This window comes from Equus asinus, chromosome 8 (assembly GCF_041296235.1).
Source record: "Equus asinus isolate D_3611 breed Donkey chromosome 8, EquAss-T2T_v2, whole genome shotgun sequence".
Classification (NCBI taxonomy): Eukaryota; Metazoa; Chordata; class Mammalia; order Perissodactyla; family Equidae; genus Equus; species Equus asinus.
Genome location: NC_091797.1, coordinates 27,949,172 through 27,967,551, shown reverse-complemented (window position 1 = coordinate 27,967,551; position 18,380 = coordinate 27,949,172). Strand labels below are relative to the sequence as shown.

Sequence of the window (18,380 nt, the reverse complement as noted above, 5' to 3'; positions counted from 1 at the left end):
GAGAAGTCTCATTTGTGAAGAATCCTGCTAGAGAAGGTCACGTCGTTGCCTGGGTGTCTTTCAGGATGTTTGGACCAGGAAGAGAGTACAACTTCACGCGGCCCAACGAGAAGGGGGAGTATGAGATTGCTGAAGGAATCAGTGCAGCTGTGTTTCGAACGGTGCTGGTGTGTAGTCACCTTCATGTTACATCCTCCCCAGGCCCATGCAGAGTCAGAGCCTTGAGAGTCCCATCAAACTGTTACTGTCTCGAGGGTCTCCGGTTTCCAGTTACTGCCTTTCCCTCTTGATGTTCTATTCCTGTGCCTTTTACATCCTTCTTTGTGTGAGCCCAGTCAGGTATCACGTTGTCATGATTATTAAACATGTCAGGATACCAGGGGCCACTCTGCCGTCCCATGAATCAGCCAACTTGGCGATAGTTCTAGTGACTCATCACTTGGACAGAACCAGGAATGAATAGGGGGTTGAAGAGGTAATGTTTGAATCTTGTTCTTTGCCTACATTTCTTCTTCCTAATCTATTTACAGGATTATTACAAAACTGGTATCATCAATTGTCCTGATGGCATCTCTATCCCAGACCTTAGAGACACGTGCGATTATCTCTGCATTAACTTTGACTTCAACACTATCCGATGTCAGGATCTGAGTGAGTACAGGAAGAGCTGCCAGCTGCATTCGAACAGCTAAACTTTGAGTTGCCTTGGAATTGAGTGATATTTTTATTACTAAACAGAGTCAAGTGTGGGTTGAAAATCATCTGAGGGCAGAGATGTGATACTAACTTATTCCCTCTCTTGCTTCAGAGCACTCTGTGAGGAAGTGGAGTAAACAAAAGAGAACGTGTAGTGGGTTCTAAATCTAGCTTGACCGGGAGTCACCCAGCAAACTGCTTCCTCTCTTGGGACCTTGGTGTCTCAACTCTTTAACCAGTAAGGATACTGATTCTCAGCTGTGAGGGAGGGCTCACTAGTAAAGTCAAACAGCACAAACTGGCTGGGTTCTTACAGGTTATTTTTATCGTTATTATTAACTTAGTGTTCCCTAAGTGCTTTATAGATGTGGGCTTGCTTAAGTCTTACAACAGTTAACCCTGAAAGATAGGTGAACACCTCATTTAACAAATGAGAAAACTGAGAAATTAGTATTCCGAAGCTCTAAGCATGAAAGCTGGGATTAGAACTAATTGTCTGACTATAAACTCCATGCTCTTATCATTACCTAGGCTTCCTGAAATTATTTTCAGAATTATTCTTTGAACTTCATGATACATTTCCCTGCATATTCCATGAAGTGCTGTGGACTTGTGGTTTTTATACTGGGTCTAGTACACACGTAGGGCAAGTCCTTTGGTGTTGCCAAACTTCAGGTTATTCCTCTTCTGTGGTATTCTGACTCCATGAAATTGGGGCCAGAGCATCTTCAGAAGAGGTACTACAAAGAGTCATCCCCAAATGATGGTCTGTCTCTTGTAGGATTAATGTTTATGGTCTGACCCTGTGTGTCCAACAAAACCTCCATTGATCAGAATGCTCAGGAATTGTAAACCATGAAGAAAGTGAAGAGTGGTGGAATGTGAAACATGTCTAACAAAATCAGCTGAATTGTGGCCTTGGAGCTGGAAACAACCCCTGCTATTTTTTTTTTTTTTTTTTTAAGATTTTGTTTTTTTTCCTTTTTCCCCCCAAAGCCCCCTGGTACATAGTTGTATATTCTTCGTGTGGGTTCTTCTAGTTGTGGCATGTGGGACACTGCCTCAGCGTGGTTTGATGAGCAGTGCCATGTCCGCGCCCAGGATTCAAACCAACGAAACCCTGGGCCGCCTGCAGCAGAGAGCGCGAACTTAACCACTTGGCTACGGGGCTAGCCCCCAATCTCTGCCTTTAAATGGGCTCCTTCTGTGGACCTTATCAGTGATAACAGCTGTTATCTCAGGGTCTTTTTCACACCAGGAATAGAGGCATTGGCAAAGAGGATGTTCACCTGCGTTCTCTCTCCCGCAGGTGCTTTACTGCATGAACTGTCTAACGACGGTGCTCACAAGCAGTTTGATCACTACCTCGAAGAGCTGATCCTGCCCATCATGGTGGGCTGTGCCAAGAAGGGCGAGCGCGAGTGCCATATCGTTGTGCTGACAGATGAGGATTCTGTGGACTGGGATGAAGACCACCCCCCACCCATGGGGGAGGAATATTCCCAAAGTAGGAGCCCCCTCATGGTATAGATCTTTTCAGCAAAAACATGCTGCCCAGAGGCTCGGATCTACTAACTAGATCCTAGAACCAATATGAAGATCACTGTGGAGCTGGTGGTGAGCACACTCACCTGGGTGATCAAGTCAGTCTAGTGATGCAGGTCTAACTGCCGTGCTGGGGACCTCCACTGCCACCCCTGGTGTCCAGTACTCAGTACTGAGGCAGCACATTACATGGTGGAGTCCTTCTGCCCTCCATTTGTTTCATTTTTAAATCCTTTTGAATTGTTAATAATTAAATATTTTAAAAGTACAAAAGGATATACATTGAAAAGTCTTGTTCCCACGCCTGCCTCATCTACCTAGTTTTCCTCCTGTTTCTTTTATATCCTTCCGGATGTATTCACTGCACGTACGTAAGCAATTACATACGTGCTTTTTCCTTTCTTTTCAAGTGAGACCATATTATACAGACTGTTCTATACCATAAAGCTTCCATGATCATTTTTATGGCTGTATAGTATTCCATTGCATGAGTGTGCCATGATTGATTTAACCAGCCCTGTTGATGGACATTTAAGCTATAAATTATAAATGATGCTGTCATGAATATCCTTTTAAACAGTCTTTTCACACATGTATATCTCTATATAATAATATTCCTAGAAATGGAATTTCTACATCAAAAGCTTTGTGCTTTTATAATTTTGGTAGATGTTGCCGAATTATCCTCCATAATTTAGGTTGAGCCAATTTACACTCATAAACCAATGTATGACAGGTTTGTCTCCCATACCCTCACCAAACGCTGTTTTGCTAAACTTTTATCTTTGCCACTCTGATATGTAAAAAACAGCATTTGAGTTTTAATTTGCATTTCTCATTTCATGAATGAAACTGAACCTTTTAATTTTTAAGAGCCATTTTAATTTCCTTTTCTGTTAACTGTATTCATGTCTTTTGTCTGTTAGAAAATTGTATTGTTAGTCTTTTAAAAACTTTGTGATTTGTGAAAGCTATTTGTTACTCCTCTCTGTTTATCAAGGAAATTAGCCCTTTGTAATATGAGTTTGCAAATATTTTTCCCAGTTGATTATTTGCCATTTTTAGCTTTGTTATTGGTGGTTTTGGCTAAGTAGAGACATATTTTTATGTAGCCGAGGGTGTCAGTTTTTCTTTTATGGCTTCTAGGTTTTATGTCATACCCAGAAAGGCCTTCCCCACCTTGAGACTGTACGTTTCTCATATGGTGTTTGCTTATGGTTATTACTTAACATTTAGTCTGTGATCCATCTGGACTGTTTTGGCATCAGAGTCAGATGTACCTTTCATTTTGGTAGCTGTCTCCTCCATCTTGTGGAGATCTTGCTCTGACTAATACCAGACTTTTTTTCTAGTTCTTTACAGCTCTAAGCTCTACAGATTCTTCAAGTACATTGAGAATCGGGATGTCGCCAAAACAGTGTTAAAGGAGCGGGGCCTGAAAAACATTCGCATTGGAATTGAAGGTAAAACATATCCCAGTCAGTCTTCAGCTTGCACGGCTTTATGGACTAGGTTGGATCTATGACCACAGCTTATGGCCTTCAAACTCAGCTTCCAGGAGACCTAGAGAACAGGCACACATGGAAACAATCTTCCTACCCAAGTTTGAAGGATTCCTATTTTTTTTTGTTTGACCTTACATTTCCTTTTCATTTTATTTCTGGTTGAAAATGCTTTAAAGCAGCTGTAGGAATAAGTTCCAGTTTACTGCCTCAGGATGAAGAGCACTGAGGGCTAAGGACATTGGTGGGTAAATGTTGCACGGCTCATGGAGCCACTAAGTGGGAGGGCCATGCCACCAACAATCTTGGTGAAGATCTTCCTGGGATCTGGAAGGGCCCTTCTGAAAACTATAGCTTGGAGACTCCGAATTTAAGTTTATTCCACTACATACCTTTGAGGAATATCTGGATGTATGGACAGAACCTTAAACTATCTTGAGCAATGGCTTCCAACCTGTGGTCTCCACGGAAGGGTCTTGGAAACTGATTCTTGGAGAGTGCTGAAGCCATCCTGGTCTCCCCTCCATGGGTCTTTGACTTTTGTGTTTTGCTATTCTTGCTGTCTCAGTCTTGCCCACGAAACCCATCTAACTTAGGTTGGAATTTAAAGTTGGAAGAGATTTTTGAGATCATCCATTAAACCTCTTTCTACTGTGTCCCTCCCTTGTGTCTTTGGAAACCCCACAGACAGGGTGATAGGGATCACTCCATTTCCCAGAGCAGCCCATCAGACTCTTCTACCATGAGAACATTCGTCATGAATCTAGTAGATAACTGCCTCCCTCTTCTGTCTTCCTTCTGGCTCTAGCTGTGAAGTTACTCTGAATAAGATTTCTCCCATTTCCATGTGACAGCCTTTCTGATGTTTTAGGCAGCATCTCTGTTTTTTTCTTTAGGATAAACCAGTCCACATTTCCTTAACTACTTCTCATACAGTATGCCCTCTGAGCAGTGGATCTAGAGGACTGGAGTAGCTCTGCGCCAGCAGGATTTTTGTTCCCGTATTGTGGCCAGCGTCTAAAGGCTTCTGAAATTAATAAGCCTTTCTCTCCCCCTTCCATTAGAAGGGATAGAATTTCTGTTCCTTCCCTTCTAGGGACAAGACCCCTTAACCTGAGCAGGAGGGAAGCGAGCGTGTAGGTGGTTGGGGTGGGAGGGCATGGTCAGAGCCTGGGCACTTTCCCAGTAGGTTTCACACATAGTCTTTGGATTTGGGAGGAAATTGATGTGGTTAGGAAGGAGAAAGTATGGAAGCCAGAGTGAGCAATTTGCTGGAGTCCTGAGAACGGCCTTTTTCCTGTTTCAGGTTACCCTACCTGTAAAGAAAAAATCAAGAGAAGACCTGGTGGCCGATCTGAAGTAATCTATAATTATGTGCAGCGCCCCTTTATCCAGATGTCGTGGGAAAAGGAAGAAGGAAAGAGTCGCCATGTGGATTTCCAGTGTGTTCGAAGCAAATCCCTCACTAATCTGGTAGCTGCTGGAGAAGACGTCTTAGAGGACCAGGAGATACTAATGTACCACCCACCCCAAGTGGATGAACTTGACCGGCTAAATGCCCCACTTTCTCAGATGGCCTCTAATGACTTTCAGGATTAGGGCCAGTTGTGGGTTCACCCCTCTTCAGAGGTTTTCTGTCTGGGAGGCCCACAGCCAGTGCTCCCCGTGGTTTGTCTCACCCTGAGTAGGAGACATGCTTCTCCCTCATCCTTTCTCTTTCTCCCATAATCAACGTGTGTCCTTTTCAGTCAGTCTGTGCCTCTGGCAGGGGATGAAAGCACTCACTGGTAATTAAGCTACCAGCTTTACAGCAGCCTTGGTAACTTGAAAAATTTGGGTCTGGTGCTGTTCACTGAGTCTTTGCATTACTGCAAAAGCAGGAAAGGAAGTCAGGACTCCTCTTGCCTCATGCTCAGCAAAGCAATCCTCATCCTTGACACTTTGTTCCTGGCTTTGTTTTGTTTTGTTTTGTTTTGTACCAGGCAAATTACTGAGCAAAGGGACCAAACTTAAAAGACAATCTCTGTCTTCTGCAAACAGGCACTAATGGGATGCTCATTAGAGGTTAATGAAGATGCCATTCCTGGTGGCCCGTGTGCCCAGATTGCACCTGGGAAGAACTGGGCCCTCATTCAAAATGTGCAAAAGGAACTTTGTAAGAGCTTCAGTTCAGTTCTGTTTTTCATTAATGCAGTGAACAATCCAACCACACAGAGAGATTCTCTGACAGGAGGGACAGTGGCATAACAATGTTTAGGAAACCTTTTTAGCTTCAAGGTTTTTGAGCCTAAACAAATTGATTATTCATTTGGAATGAAACTTAGAACTGAAGTAGAACTCTCTAAATCAGGCCACTTTGATTATCCTGGCTCGGAATCTAGTATGAAGCCACAGGTCTTCACCCTAGGGCAGCACGTTGCTGTGGGTATCGCTGGGAGACGACAGATACAGCTTAAAGGCATTCCAGATGTGGGCAGAAGTTTCTCACAAGTGCTCAGTTTCTCAGTAGACTTGTAATAAGAGCTCCAGGGAGGAGGGGGCATTTGGGGTGAAGCTGGGTGGGGAAACATCACCTGCTCAGGTTTTGTCCCCATGCAGAATTTTTCTTTGTATATTCTTTTCATACTGTGGAATTTTTTTGCATATCAGGCTATTTCAGTTTTTGAAATAGCCTATCAGCTGCTCACACTGGGTAAGGAAACCGTACTAATGTCATCCCCAAAGGAAGGAGGAGTTGAAGGGAGATTAGGCCTAGTAATTTTGTTTGCTCTTCAGCTATGGATTAACAATGCATGATGATGACAACCCAGAACACACTCCCAGTCCCCCCAGTACTGATGACCTTCCCTGATGTCCCATGGCTATTAACAGCAGAGCAAAATTTAGTCTAGAGCCAGGTGTAAGTGTCTTGGGATTATCTCCCATTTTGTGGTAGAGCTTGGCCTTCCAGGTACCTACCCAGAGCATTTACTCATCACAGATTATGAAGAGGCACATAGTTTCCTTCAAGTTCTTTAAGATGAGAACATGACTGTTTTCTTAAATTCCATTCCCGTAAGATACTATAAGGCAAGCTACTTGATTCCATTTTATGACTGCCCTAGTCACAATCCTCCAAAGGTAAAGTCAGATGGGTGATGAAAGCTATTCTTTGCAGGCTTGAACAAGGGTTCTTAAGTGTGTTCTCCGTGCGTGTGAACAGCATCACAGTGGAAATCAATGCTCTGTTCCTTATGCAGAAAAAGCCCTAGTAAGGAGTTAAACTGAGCCAATTCCCACGTGCAGAGTTCTTCTGATTACCATTGGCATCCATTTGTAAGGCTGATGGCCAGGGTTAAGGTTTAGGGTTATTTTGTAGCCAGAGGGTAGTTTTATTTCTGTGAAACTAATTGGCTCATATTTGAGGTCAGGTTTGGCTTTGAGCTTACCTACATTCATACATTCAACTAGCAGTTGACCAGTCCAGGTGATTATTTAATGGTGCTTCCTCTATGCTTTTCAGTTGACTCCCATGCCATCACAAAGGAAATTTGAATTAACTATGTAGTCTCTGACAAGTATGTGTAACTTCTGTTATACAGCTTGCATACTGTTAACATTCAAGTGTAAACATGCTCCAGCTAACACTCTAAAACTCAGTAGTCCTTGCTTAGGTCAAAAGCCAGGTATGAAAGTATGGCATGTAATTAACAAGTTGTTCTGTGTGATTAATTTCCTCAGGCTGTCAAGAACTGGGTCTTTTTTCCTTCCAAATTGGGTCAACATGCTTTTGGCCCCAAACCTTGGAGTTTGAGCTGGGAATCTGTAGAGGTAAATGTGCCAGTGTCACCAGGTGGTGTGTCTGAGGGAGAAGCTGTCCCACAGGTTCCTTCTGGTGGAGAGGGAGGTTTCTTCTGCACCCCATGCCCTCCCAGCCTGCACTCAGCATCACTGTGATTGGGTGGTTCCCTTCAGCCACAGCTGCTGTCCCCAGGGCCAGGACATTCCGCAATGGCAGGACCTCAGTCCTCGCAGGGACAAGGGCTGGATTGTGCCCATTCCCTTCAGAGTCAGTTACTGGCCAGATGGGCAAGAGGTGTTTCTAATAAAAAAGCTGGAACTCAGGTCTGGTGTTTTTTCTAAGTGCCTAAAAAGTAAGCCAGGCTGCTTATACAGAAACATTTTCACAGGAAAATGGTTTTAACTCAGGCTGTCTTACTCAGAGGTGTCTCAGCAAGCCAAGATGAACCTGAATTTGAGGTTTAGAATCTGAGTGTGTGTCTGCATCCTGTCACGTATAGTTCCTTAGGAAACACTGCCACTGAGGAGCTGGAGAGCAGCAAGGAGATGGCGTCACAGTGTCTCGTGAGATTACTTACTGGTTTCCCCAGCATGGAGGAAAGGTGTTAAAAGGATGATAGCTAAAGGGTAAGGAAACTAGAAAGTAGTTGTATTTACTGCACAATATGCAATAGCCAATATTATTTTAAACTAAATTCCAGGAGAACTGTGATACCTGATGTATAGAGGTCTATGAAAGTATTGTGGAGTAAGCCGGGGAAGGGGGAATATATTTTCAGATAGTGTCCCAACGGGTCCTTGTCTAAGTAAAATCAGAGCACAGGCTTTAACTCAAATTGTCAAAATGTGATGTGGAGGCTTTTTAATCAAGTGTCAATAGAAAGTTAAGAATCAGGGGGTATTAGTAATTTATTCAATGCCACTTCTTGCCATCGTTTTGAAATTGTTCAAATGGGCATAGTGAGTTCAGAAAGCAAACCTGACGCCTTCATGGGAGATGGAGCCACATTCGCGCTGTGGGTGGGATCACCTGCAGGAGAACATTACATTTCTCAAAGGCAAAATGCTTGCAGGTTTTGCCCCTTTACTTTGTATTGACTTTTAAAGTTGCACTTGTTCACCTACCAGTGTTTACGGAAACCTATATTTGGGATGCTTTTTCTATAATAATAAAATATTATCATTTGCGTCCATGTTGTTTTTTAGCAGAAAATAAAATTGGAAGTCAAGATGTTAAAAGGGACTGAAAGGAGTAGCAGCCAGACTGCCCAGAACAGAGCCTCCTCCTTTCCCGTGGGGCTGGCCTCGAGCCTGCCTGTGCTTTTCCCACCCTGCTGTTTCTTTAGAGCTCACAGGTTCCAGAGCCCTAATGGCCTGCTTTCTCAAGTTTCTGGTTAACTTGCATTTAAGACCCCTTCAACCCTCAAATCCAACTAAGTAGGACCTCACAAAGCCAAATGTAAATGTGAAGGGTAAGAGGACTCACCAACTTCTGTGTTCTAGTTTTGTTTTAAAGCAAGTGAGGAACCATGGCAGGAAGGAAAGGCAGGGGAGACAGCAGGGTGGAGTCCAGGCAGGCCGCTGCTGTGGAGCCTCTTGCTCATCCTTTGGTCTGGCCCTACTCTAGCCAGATGTCTGCTGAGCTCCCTCAGCCCACTTAGCCTAAGAGCTTCCTAGTGATGCTGACAACTTCGAGGGGTGCCGTAAAGCAAGCCTGCGCCTCCCTAGCAGGCCTGCCTGTATCAGCACAGAGGTTAAGAACATGCTCTGAAGACACGGCCTGTTGAGTTTATTCTGTCCCAAGCACTGCTTGGCCACAGGGACACGCTGACTAGGATACAGCTCCTCCCTTCAAGGGGCTTTTCCACTTGCGTGGAGGAGAAATCCATAAACAGTCCAGGTCGTTGGGGAAGCCAGAAAGGATGGAGTAGCCAGGCTTACTGTGAGGAGCAGAGTTCCCAAGAGGATTCTAGGAGTGACACATGAACCAAATTATAGAGGACAAACACTAGTTGTTTCGGATCCATGAATACAAGGAGAGGAAGTATTCCAGGCCAACGCAACTGTATGAGCAAAGGTGAAATAATCGCTGCTTGTCATCAGGGAAAGGGACGTGGTGATGCAGAGATGAGGAAGGACTCTTGTACCTCTGACAAGAGTGTTTGATCTCGTTATATAAACTACTGGGAGCCATAAAGGGTTTATGCAGGAGAATGACATGATCAGATTGGAAATTTAAAATTATTTCTTTGGCAGCAGGAAGGATAACACTTGAAAGGGGAAGGACCAGGGACTAAGAGGTCAGCTAAGAGATCACTGCAATGGATTTGGCAAGGAATGATGAAGGCACCAGGAGGATGGCTGGCCATGCTCTGGAGTTGTACATGTGGGTGCGCCAGTTGACAGCACTGTTGTCAGCAGGTCTCCCTTGGCCTTCCTGCAAAGGGACAGCCCACTGCCCTTTAACACTGAGCCAGGTGGAAAGAGCACATACACAGGGCCAACAGAAGACTGTCTCTTTATATGGACATCCATTAAGAAGACTTGTTCTCAGGGAACAAAACCGCAGGTCCCAGCTTCCCTGAGACAGAAAGGCACTGTGCCTAAAGCTGGTGATGCAGTGTTCCAATGGTTTGCAGGCAAAGGGGATAAAAGAAGCCACCAGCACACCACCTCTCTGAATCACATCTGCTTTAAAACACATCAGATTTACACCATCATTTTCACGCAGTTTATTCAGAAGTTTCAAAGTTCAAATGTGGGCATCTCCCCCTAAAACAAACCATCCCCTGCCACTCCCCAACACACAGACTGTCACCACTCCTGTTATTCTCACACTCTTACAGGACACGGGGTCATGACCCCAACTATTGGGTAATACAAAGAAACTGCCAAGTTGCACAAAAGAATCGCATTTACTTCCTTTTCACTAACAGACCGTGAATGAAAGATTAAGGGGCACACACATTACCTTCATCCAGAGTTAATACTCCCCTAATCATCTTTTTTCTTCCTCTAAGACATTAAAACCCAAAGCAGTTTGACTTACTGCTATAACTTTGATATACCATTTTTCTTTTCTGAATGGCTAAGCTAGGGTATACTTTCCTTTCAGAGCTGCTCTTAACCTCAAGACTGGCAGAAAGCAGTCCCCCAGTTATAGCTTGGCCATCACACTCTGCAACAAAGTTACCACACAGGTGCAAATGATGCTTTAAGAGTTATCAAAATTTTAAAAAGTAATAATGCATTAATATGGAGGCTCCATATTTTTCTGACACAGCAGAAGTCCTCTAAAGGTGGTGGCAGCTGTAAAAGAGAAGGCACTTTGTGCTAAAATTCAGAGGGTCTCTCATGAGGGAGAGCCACAGCAGAGAGGCCTGGACAGTCCAAGCTGCAGGCGACCCTTTAGGGTAGAGAGGAGCATCCCCCAGAAAGGCATCTGCAAAGGAAAAATCTGTAATCATGATTCCAAGGCAAAATGGTTACTTAAAGTCGGGAGACGAGAAATACCGAGAGAGAAGACAAAACACAGTTGCACCCAGGACTGAGAGTGGACTTTACAAGGACTTGTAGGCTGGCTCAGCACTTTCTATTGGGCTGGTCCTTCACCACTTCCCAGGAGGTTCCAGAGACGGAGCAGCACCTTAGCCAAGCGGGTTCCAGGCCGCCTGCCTCTGCCTGGGCTCTCCTTGCTGTGTTCCCAGGAATAAACCGAATTCCTGTTGGCAGCACTCGGTATTGCTGGTCCATGGCAACATCCGTCTAGGGATTTTCTGAGACAGCCGTGAAGAGGGTCTTCCACGTGATCCAGGACTCCTTGGCAACGCCTGGCGGCTTTTCGGTCTTCTAAGAGTAGCAATGGATCAAGCGGGTATCGCCCCATCAACACTCAGAAAAACAGCATGAGTGTTTAGGTGGGCAGAAGGAAAAAGTCAGCGGATTGAAGGTCTTTATCCTAGTACCATAAATAAAGTGCACCATGAATGGAGGCTATACAAAGCCACTTGCCCGAGGCCGAGGTATGGGGGGAAACTACCGCCATCACCACCCGCTCAGAGGGTGGTGGGTCATTTCCCTCAGCCAGAATGCTGGCTGCTGAGGCTTTCATTATTGCTTTATTTCCTGTACTGTGGAACTTTTAGCTGTAAAGAAAAAAATACCTGGTGGGTTTGGCGGAAAGCACGTCACGAAATGACAGGAATTGGCTGATATTTGATAAGTATATGTTACAATCTCAATAAGGTTGAATGATGGCTGTTTTTTCCCCTTCGTTCTGATGAACTTAGGAAAACACAAGGTTTTCAAAACATCTATCAAATTGGCTCGTGATGCTTCTGAAGAAGCAGGACAGCAGTTTATGGCCAATGTAGTAGAGATGGTTGTCTTTGTTCTACAGGTTTTCAGATGCATATGGAAGAGAATCCACTTACTATCACATTTCAGGCAAGTTTACCATGACATATTGGTAGGTTCCATAAACTTCTTGGAAGCTCTTTCAAAAGAGTGTATGAGAGGAAGACCGTGATGTTACACATTTAGGACTCCGGTTCAAGCGTACTATTTTGCTGCTTTCATGTAGGAAGGTATTGCCCCCCGCGCAGTCAGGCCCTCAAAGCGCTTGTACGTGTAATTGATGAAGACCCAGTCTTTGTTCTTGTAGTCAGTCTCAGGGTGATTACTTGTTGCCACTGGGAAAGAAATAGATGTAAGAGATGGTTCACTGCCTTACCCAGACGGACTACTCAGAACTGAAGGCAGGACATTCTGAAGAACACACCTCAGTTTCTATTTGGGAAAAGTTGCTTTTAACTCTGCGAATTTTCTACATTTGCTTGCCTGTGTTCTTTGAACCTCATTATTTTTCATAAATATTTTTAAAGTTTTCTTTTCCCATTTGTGTTATCTCACGTTACCTAACCTTTAATTCAGTAACAACAAAAGAACATCTTTGTGATTTACCCATCACGTTGAGTCTAAACATGGGAGTTTGTATCCATTTCCCACTCGACACGGTCCCACTGCTACCCAGTATTAGCACTGGAAAAATACTTACAAAGAACCCGAGGAACCGAGGTTCCCTCCATGTTCCCTATCCTAATTTGTAAACATCATCCTAAATTGGGAGGAAATAATGGACTTATAAGGCAGCGGGAGGCAGTTAGGTGGTATTACCTGTTGGCTTAAGAATATCAGATTCTGGAAACTCATCGAAGTTTGAGGTATCATCAATGCTTTTGATTTCAATAGATATTGCAGCAGGCCTCTCTCTGCCAAGAACAGACATGCCACACATTACTATGGTTAGTAATCATGTGATCATAACCAAGCCTTCTCCAGAAAAGACGCCTGGTCTGACATGAGAGGACTATCCACTGGCTGGCAGCATTTACTTTCTCTGAAAAGCTCATGACCACTGACCAACCACGCCAACTGACTACATCCAAACAAAAAATAAGTTACGATGAAAAAATATAAATATTCATAGCTAAGAAGAAAGACAAAAATAATGAGAAATTTAAATCCCAAGTTACTGCACTCCCCTTGATGGCCTGCCCTGTCTGCTAAAAAGGGAAACTGAACCTCTCAGTGTCCCCTCACGTAGGGCTCTGGCCTTCTTCTACCAGAGGCGCCAATGAGTAGGGTGGCTAAAAATGCAGCACACGGGAGACAAAGGGAACAAATCAGAACACGATTATCAAAGAGGTGACAGCAGTTTCATCTTCTGTTTAGCAACCAATGAATGCTGAGTAAGAGGGTCTGAGACACATCAGGTGGTACGGGGTCTCGTCACCATTGACAGCACTCTACAACCCCCGCCATGACAATTTTCACTCTCCCTCACCACTCCCCGCCTGCACCACTGCCCACCCCAATCCTTCTTCCACTCCTTTCTTCCTTCTCTCTCTCCCAGTGATAGCCCCTACCCTGTGGGCAAGGACAGTCCTGCTGGTGGCCCCCAACAGCAGAGAGGTTTGTGTGTTCCAGGTAAAAGCAATGGCAACCTGCTTCTTAGATGCTCCCTTCACCATGGGACCCAAAGGTCACTTCCCTTTGGAAATAACTGAGGGCTTCAACATATCCCATGGCACATGGCCGACAGGAAGCCTCAACTCTCAATCCTCACCATGAATGAAAATCAAGAAGAGAACCTGAATTTCTAAGCAGCTCTCTTCTCTTACTTGGCTTACCAGTAATAGTGCTTCCAAGACAGTATTAAGCCAACTACAGCCTTTCTGAAATAATCCTGAAAGCTTTCATAGAGATATACCTGATATGGTCCCAGTCAACGCCTTCAAAAAAAGAATTACTTTTGATTTCCTCAACTCCAGGGGCTCCAATTCTATGTTCCCATTCACAGCAGAATCTGGAAAAGACAGAGGCCTTTCAGCACACCTCAGGGAGTCTCCTGAGAAAAAGAAAAGGAATAACCTCCCTTTGTTTTAAAGAGAGGAATGGTAAGAAGCAGGGGACAGATCCAGGATAAATGATGAAAGTTTAAAAAAAATGGATTCCTTCATGTCAAAAAGCCTAAGTGGGGGGGCAGGGGAGGTATTTCTGACTGATACCTCAAAATTAGATCCTTGGCTTTCTCAGAGATAGGAACTTCTGGAGGAAAAGTCAAAGTTTCTTTCCAGTTCATCACCTTCTTGTATGTCTCTTGAGGGGTCTCAGAACAGAAAGGTGGGTAGCCTGCAATCAAAAAGGAACTTCGGAGCCTCTGCATCCCAGGACCTCGAATCCGACAGACTATTCTCCATAATATGATTCTATACATCTTTAATGACCCCATATGTCCTTCCCTCCATGACATGGACAGCATTTCCACTCATACCAGAAAACATCTAAAGCAATTTTTGATTTCCCCCCAAACTTCTAAACCCAAAATGAAGTTGTACTTCTGGTAACTAAGGAGTCAGCTAACAGCTGAAGCTGGGAAAAGAAAGGAGGACATAAGCAGAGGTGCAGATGTGGGTATCACTGTGCCCAAAGGAGAAATCAAAGCATGAAATAGCACCATTAAGAAATTACTCCAGTCTCGGAATAGCCTTATGTGGGTAAAGTGCCAAACAAGTTGAGTAAGACGAAAGCATAGGTTTTAAAAGTGACCACCAGGCCTCTTTTTGAGAACTACAGGCAAGAGGATACTCACACGCCGTATTCCTCTACCTGGCCGCCACAAACTACATCGTCTCCACAGGCAGCCACCCAATGTCTCCGAAGACAAGGCTCCAGATACCGCAGCAGTCATCCACAAAGACTCACTCAGTGCCACCACAGACCTACTTACTCTCCTAGTGCTTTTGCGCATATGACCACACCCACAGATGTGTCCCCCAGATACACAGACACACCATCCAAATAGGAGGGAGAAAGGCCAGGGGGTTCCATGCTTTGAAGGCTTTGAGAGAGAAAGTGAACAGCAAATAAGAAGAGTTTGTGAGGGAATGCCTAAAGTTCTCTGCATACAATAGACGTTTAATAAATGCCAGTGACTGAAAGAGCTACTAGATGGAGAAGATGAAAAAGTAGAAGAAAAACATGACAGATGATCAGCAAAGCAACCACAGGATGCCAGTAAGCCAGAGGATATGGTGGGGTACATTTGACGGCCAAGAGTCTTCTCCCTAGGAAACTTCACTTTGAAACCACAGGAAGGAAAGTGCTTAGATCACCCGCAGTTGAAAGAGTCTATTAACAATGCAAGAATCTTTCCTGGCTGCACAGAAAGAGCCCTCTGAAGGCATGCAACTTACCGATGAGCATCTCATACATGATCACCCCAAGCGACCACCAATCACAGAGCTTGTTGTACCCGGTCTGCATGAACACCTCGGGAGCAATGTAGTCAGGAGTGCCTACTGTGGAGAAGGCCTGAAACACGTACCACACGTCAGGGAGGCCCAGCAGGCAGTCGGGTGCCCAGAGTTCTGTTCTAGACACCTAAGGCTTCAGGTATCACCTAGAGCTACCCACAAACTAAATAAGCAGGACGGCTCAGTAGCTTAACAGCAAGTCTGATTTGCCAGAGCACTTCCAAAATGAACAATAAAGCTTTGTCAGTGAGCAAGGGATCTTCCTACATATAGCCAAAGCCCACAGTTCACTAGGTCAAAGGTACGTGTCCTAACTACTAGTACCACAACTTACTGAGCACCCAGTGAGTGCCAGGCTCTGTACTTCTTATATGTTTATGAGCCTGTTTAAGTCCTGACAAAATTCAGCAAAAAGGACGTTAATAGCTCAACTTTGTAGATAAAAAATCTGATGCCCAAAAGAGCTTTCCGCAAGGCCTCAGACTAGTTCAGTGGCAGAGCCCCATTTGGAAATTAAATATCTTGCTCCAAATCATCCCTCTTTGCACCATATATATTCTTTGATTTGAGAAAATCATAAAGGGAAGCTTTATTATCAAAAGCTAAAGTTATCGCCTATAGGTTAAAGATTTATGAATGTCTATTTACTAAACCTAATCAGCGATGTCAAAAGTTCTCAGAGGAGTATTTGCTGAGCCCCAGCACTCTGCTCGCGCACACAGGACTGCAGCGCTGTGGGGAGGCCCGGGCAGCACCTCCCCCTGTGCACCGCACTTGAGGCTTTACCCCCAGAAGGCCCAAACCTAGGTGCTCTCAACAGTGTGTCACTCCTAACATTACAAATTACAGCTGCGCTGTCTTTAAAAATATTAGGAATACTGCAAATATGCAGGAGAAAAAGCACAGACAATATAACACACGGCTACCCATCACCCATATTAAAGAGAGGTTAATAACATGTCTATTTGTCTCAGATCATGTGTCTTTTTACAAGAAACGAAACTAGAGAAACGATTAAAGCCAGCGAGTCCCTCTGCCTTCCTCCTGAGGTGGAAACCACCCTGAAGTTGCTGCGCCCTGCTTGTCCAAATGACCTATCACTTCTTGTAGATTTTAGCTTTTAATAAAGGGCTTCTACAACTTGTCCTGTTTTTGTTTTTCCTGAGGAAGATGTCTGCCCTGAGCTAACATCTGTTGCCAATCTTCCTCTATGTTGTATGTGGGTCACTGCCACAGCATGGCCACTGACGAGTGGCATAGGTCTGCACCCAGGAACCAAACCTGGGCCTCCGAAACAGAGTGCACCAAACTTAACCACTTGGCCATGGGGCTGGCCCTGCAACGTGCTTTTTTTACTCAACATTATGCTTTTGAGATTTACTCATGTAGCTCCAGTTCACCCATTTCACTGCTGTACACAATTACTCCATTATACAAGTCACAATGTTTTTGATCCATTCTCTGGTAAACGGACACTTATGTTGCTTCCAAAGTTTCACTATGACAAATAACACCTGAATAAACATTCTGTAACACCTCCTACACAATCCGCAAAAATTTCTCTAGAGGATATACTAGAAGCAGCATGGCTGGGTCTTGCGTTATGAGCATCTTCAACTTAATTAGACATCTTCCAATTGTCCTCCAAAGTGGCTACACCTATGCAAACGCCCCTAGTAGGGATGAGCTCCTGGTGTTCCACATCCCACCAACGCTTGGCTTTGTCAGACTTTTTCATTTTTACCAATGTGAATATGAAATGGGATCTTGTTGCTTTAATTTGCATTTCCTTTATTTCTGGCAAGATTGAGCACATTCTCATATGTTAATTAGCTATTCAGGTCTTTTTTCTGTGAATTCCTGTTCATCTCCTTTGTTTTCACTGCTCTAAAATATTCTATTCCAGAACGTAACCATTTTGCTGTCAACGGACAATAGGTTATTTCCAGTTTTTCGCTATTACAAAAATGCAATGAACTTTCTTATACATATCTCTTGATTCACAGGTGCAAGAGTTTCTCCGGGGCATACGACTAGGGTAGAACTGCCGGATAGCAGGGTGTGCACATGAACTGGAAGATAATTCCAAAGTACTTGGACCATGTGGCTTGTCTTTTCATTTGTTTATGTCTTTCAATATACAGAAGGATTTTTTTTTCCTTTAAAATGGTAAAATTTTCATTTATGATTTGTACTTCTTGTATCTTATTCAAGAAATCCTTCCTTACTCCGAGGTCATAAAGATATTGCCCTGTATTTTCTTCTAAAATTTTTAAAGGGTTTTTTTTAATGTGAGGAAGATTATTGGCCCTAAGCTAACATCTGTTGCCAATCTTCCACTTTTTGCTTGAGGAAGATTGGTGCTGAGCTAACATCTGTGCCAATCTTCCTCTAGTTTATACAGGAGGCCGCCATAGCACGGCATGATAAGGAATGGTAGGTCCGCACCCAGGATCCGAACCTGCGAACCCTGGGCCACTGAAGCAGAGCACACAAACTTAACTACTACGCCACCGGGCCGGCCCTGTAAAATTTTTAAAGTTTTATTTTCCATCTACAATTTATTTCTGTGTATACTGTAAGGTAGGAATCCATTTTTTCCATATAGATAACTGTACATTGTTTTCTTTTAAATACATATATTTAATAACATAAATGCCAATTGTTCTCTTTAAAGCTTTAACATCTGAAACATGGATTGGGTCCTCCCCAAGAAACAAAGTATTTTCATTCTAATTATAAAAGTTAAGAAACTACAAAAACCCTTCAATTTAGAGACTGGATTTATTCCAGCATAACTGAATGTTAAGTAAACCTTATTTGTTCAAAGATTTTTATTATAAAATCGAGATCTACTGCCACAGGAAAATAATTCCTTCAAGATACCAAGGCGTTAAAAAATCTCTGGGAGTTATAAACTATAGCCAACAGCAGGCTCAAACCCATGCACTAAGGTAATGTTTTCACTCTGGGAACTAGAGTCCCGCTCTGGGAGCCCACTCGTGTTTGCCAGCACTGACAGTACCGGGCAGTAGGGACT

At 43.9% G+C, this 18,380-nt stretch overlaps 2 protein-coding genes across 8 annotated transcripts in view; one reads left to right on the top strand and one right to left on the bottom strand.

The window, feature by feature from the left end:
- The window catches only part of KCTD20 (potassium channel tetramerization domain containing 20), a 33,613-nt gene extending 24,902 nt beyond the window's left edge, over positions 1-8,711 (top strand). For all 5 annotated transcript variants that reach the window (XM_044776571.2, XM_044776569.2, XM_044776567.2 and 2 more), the window contains 5 exons: positions 65-167; positions 531-651; positions 2,006-2,203; positions 3,594-3,704; positions 5,050-8,711. In XM_044776571.2, the coding sequence (XP_044632506.1) occupies positions 66-167; positions 531-651; positions 2,006-2,203; positions 3,594-3,704; positions 5,050-5,342 (825 nt within the window). In that variant the 5' untranslated portion in view covers position 65 and the 3' untranslated portion in view covers positions 5,343-8,711. The remainder of the gene's footprint in view (positions 1-64; positions 168-530; positions 652-2,005; positions 2,204-3,593; positions 3,705-5,049) is intronic.
- The window catches only part of STK38 (serine/threonine kinase 38), a 112,036-nt gene that overhangs the window by 63,430 nt on the left and 30,226 nt on the right, over positions 1-18,380 (bottom strand). For 2 of the 3 annotated variants that reach the window (XM_014830846.3, XM_014830847.3), the window contains exons 10-14: positions 15,281-15,398; positions 14,093-14,216; positions 13,795-13,890; positions 12,699-12,793; positions 10,241-12,214 (exon numbers count right to left, since the gene is read on the bottom strand). The exons of the other annotated variant lie outside the window; for it this stretch is intronic. In XM_014830846.3, the coding sequence (XP_014686332.1) occupies positions 12,084-12,214; positions 12,699-12,793; positions 13,795-13,890; positions 14,093-14,216; positions 15,281-15,398 (564 nt within the window). In that variant the 3' untranslated portion in view covers positions 10,241-12,083. Of the gene's footprint in view, positions 1-10,240; positions 12,215-12,698; positions 12,794-13,794; positions 13,891-14,092; positions 14,217-15,280; positions 15,399-18,380 lie in introns of those variants that run through there. 3 annotated transcript variants of the gene reach the window in all.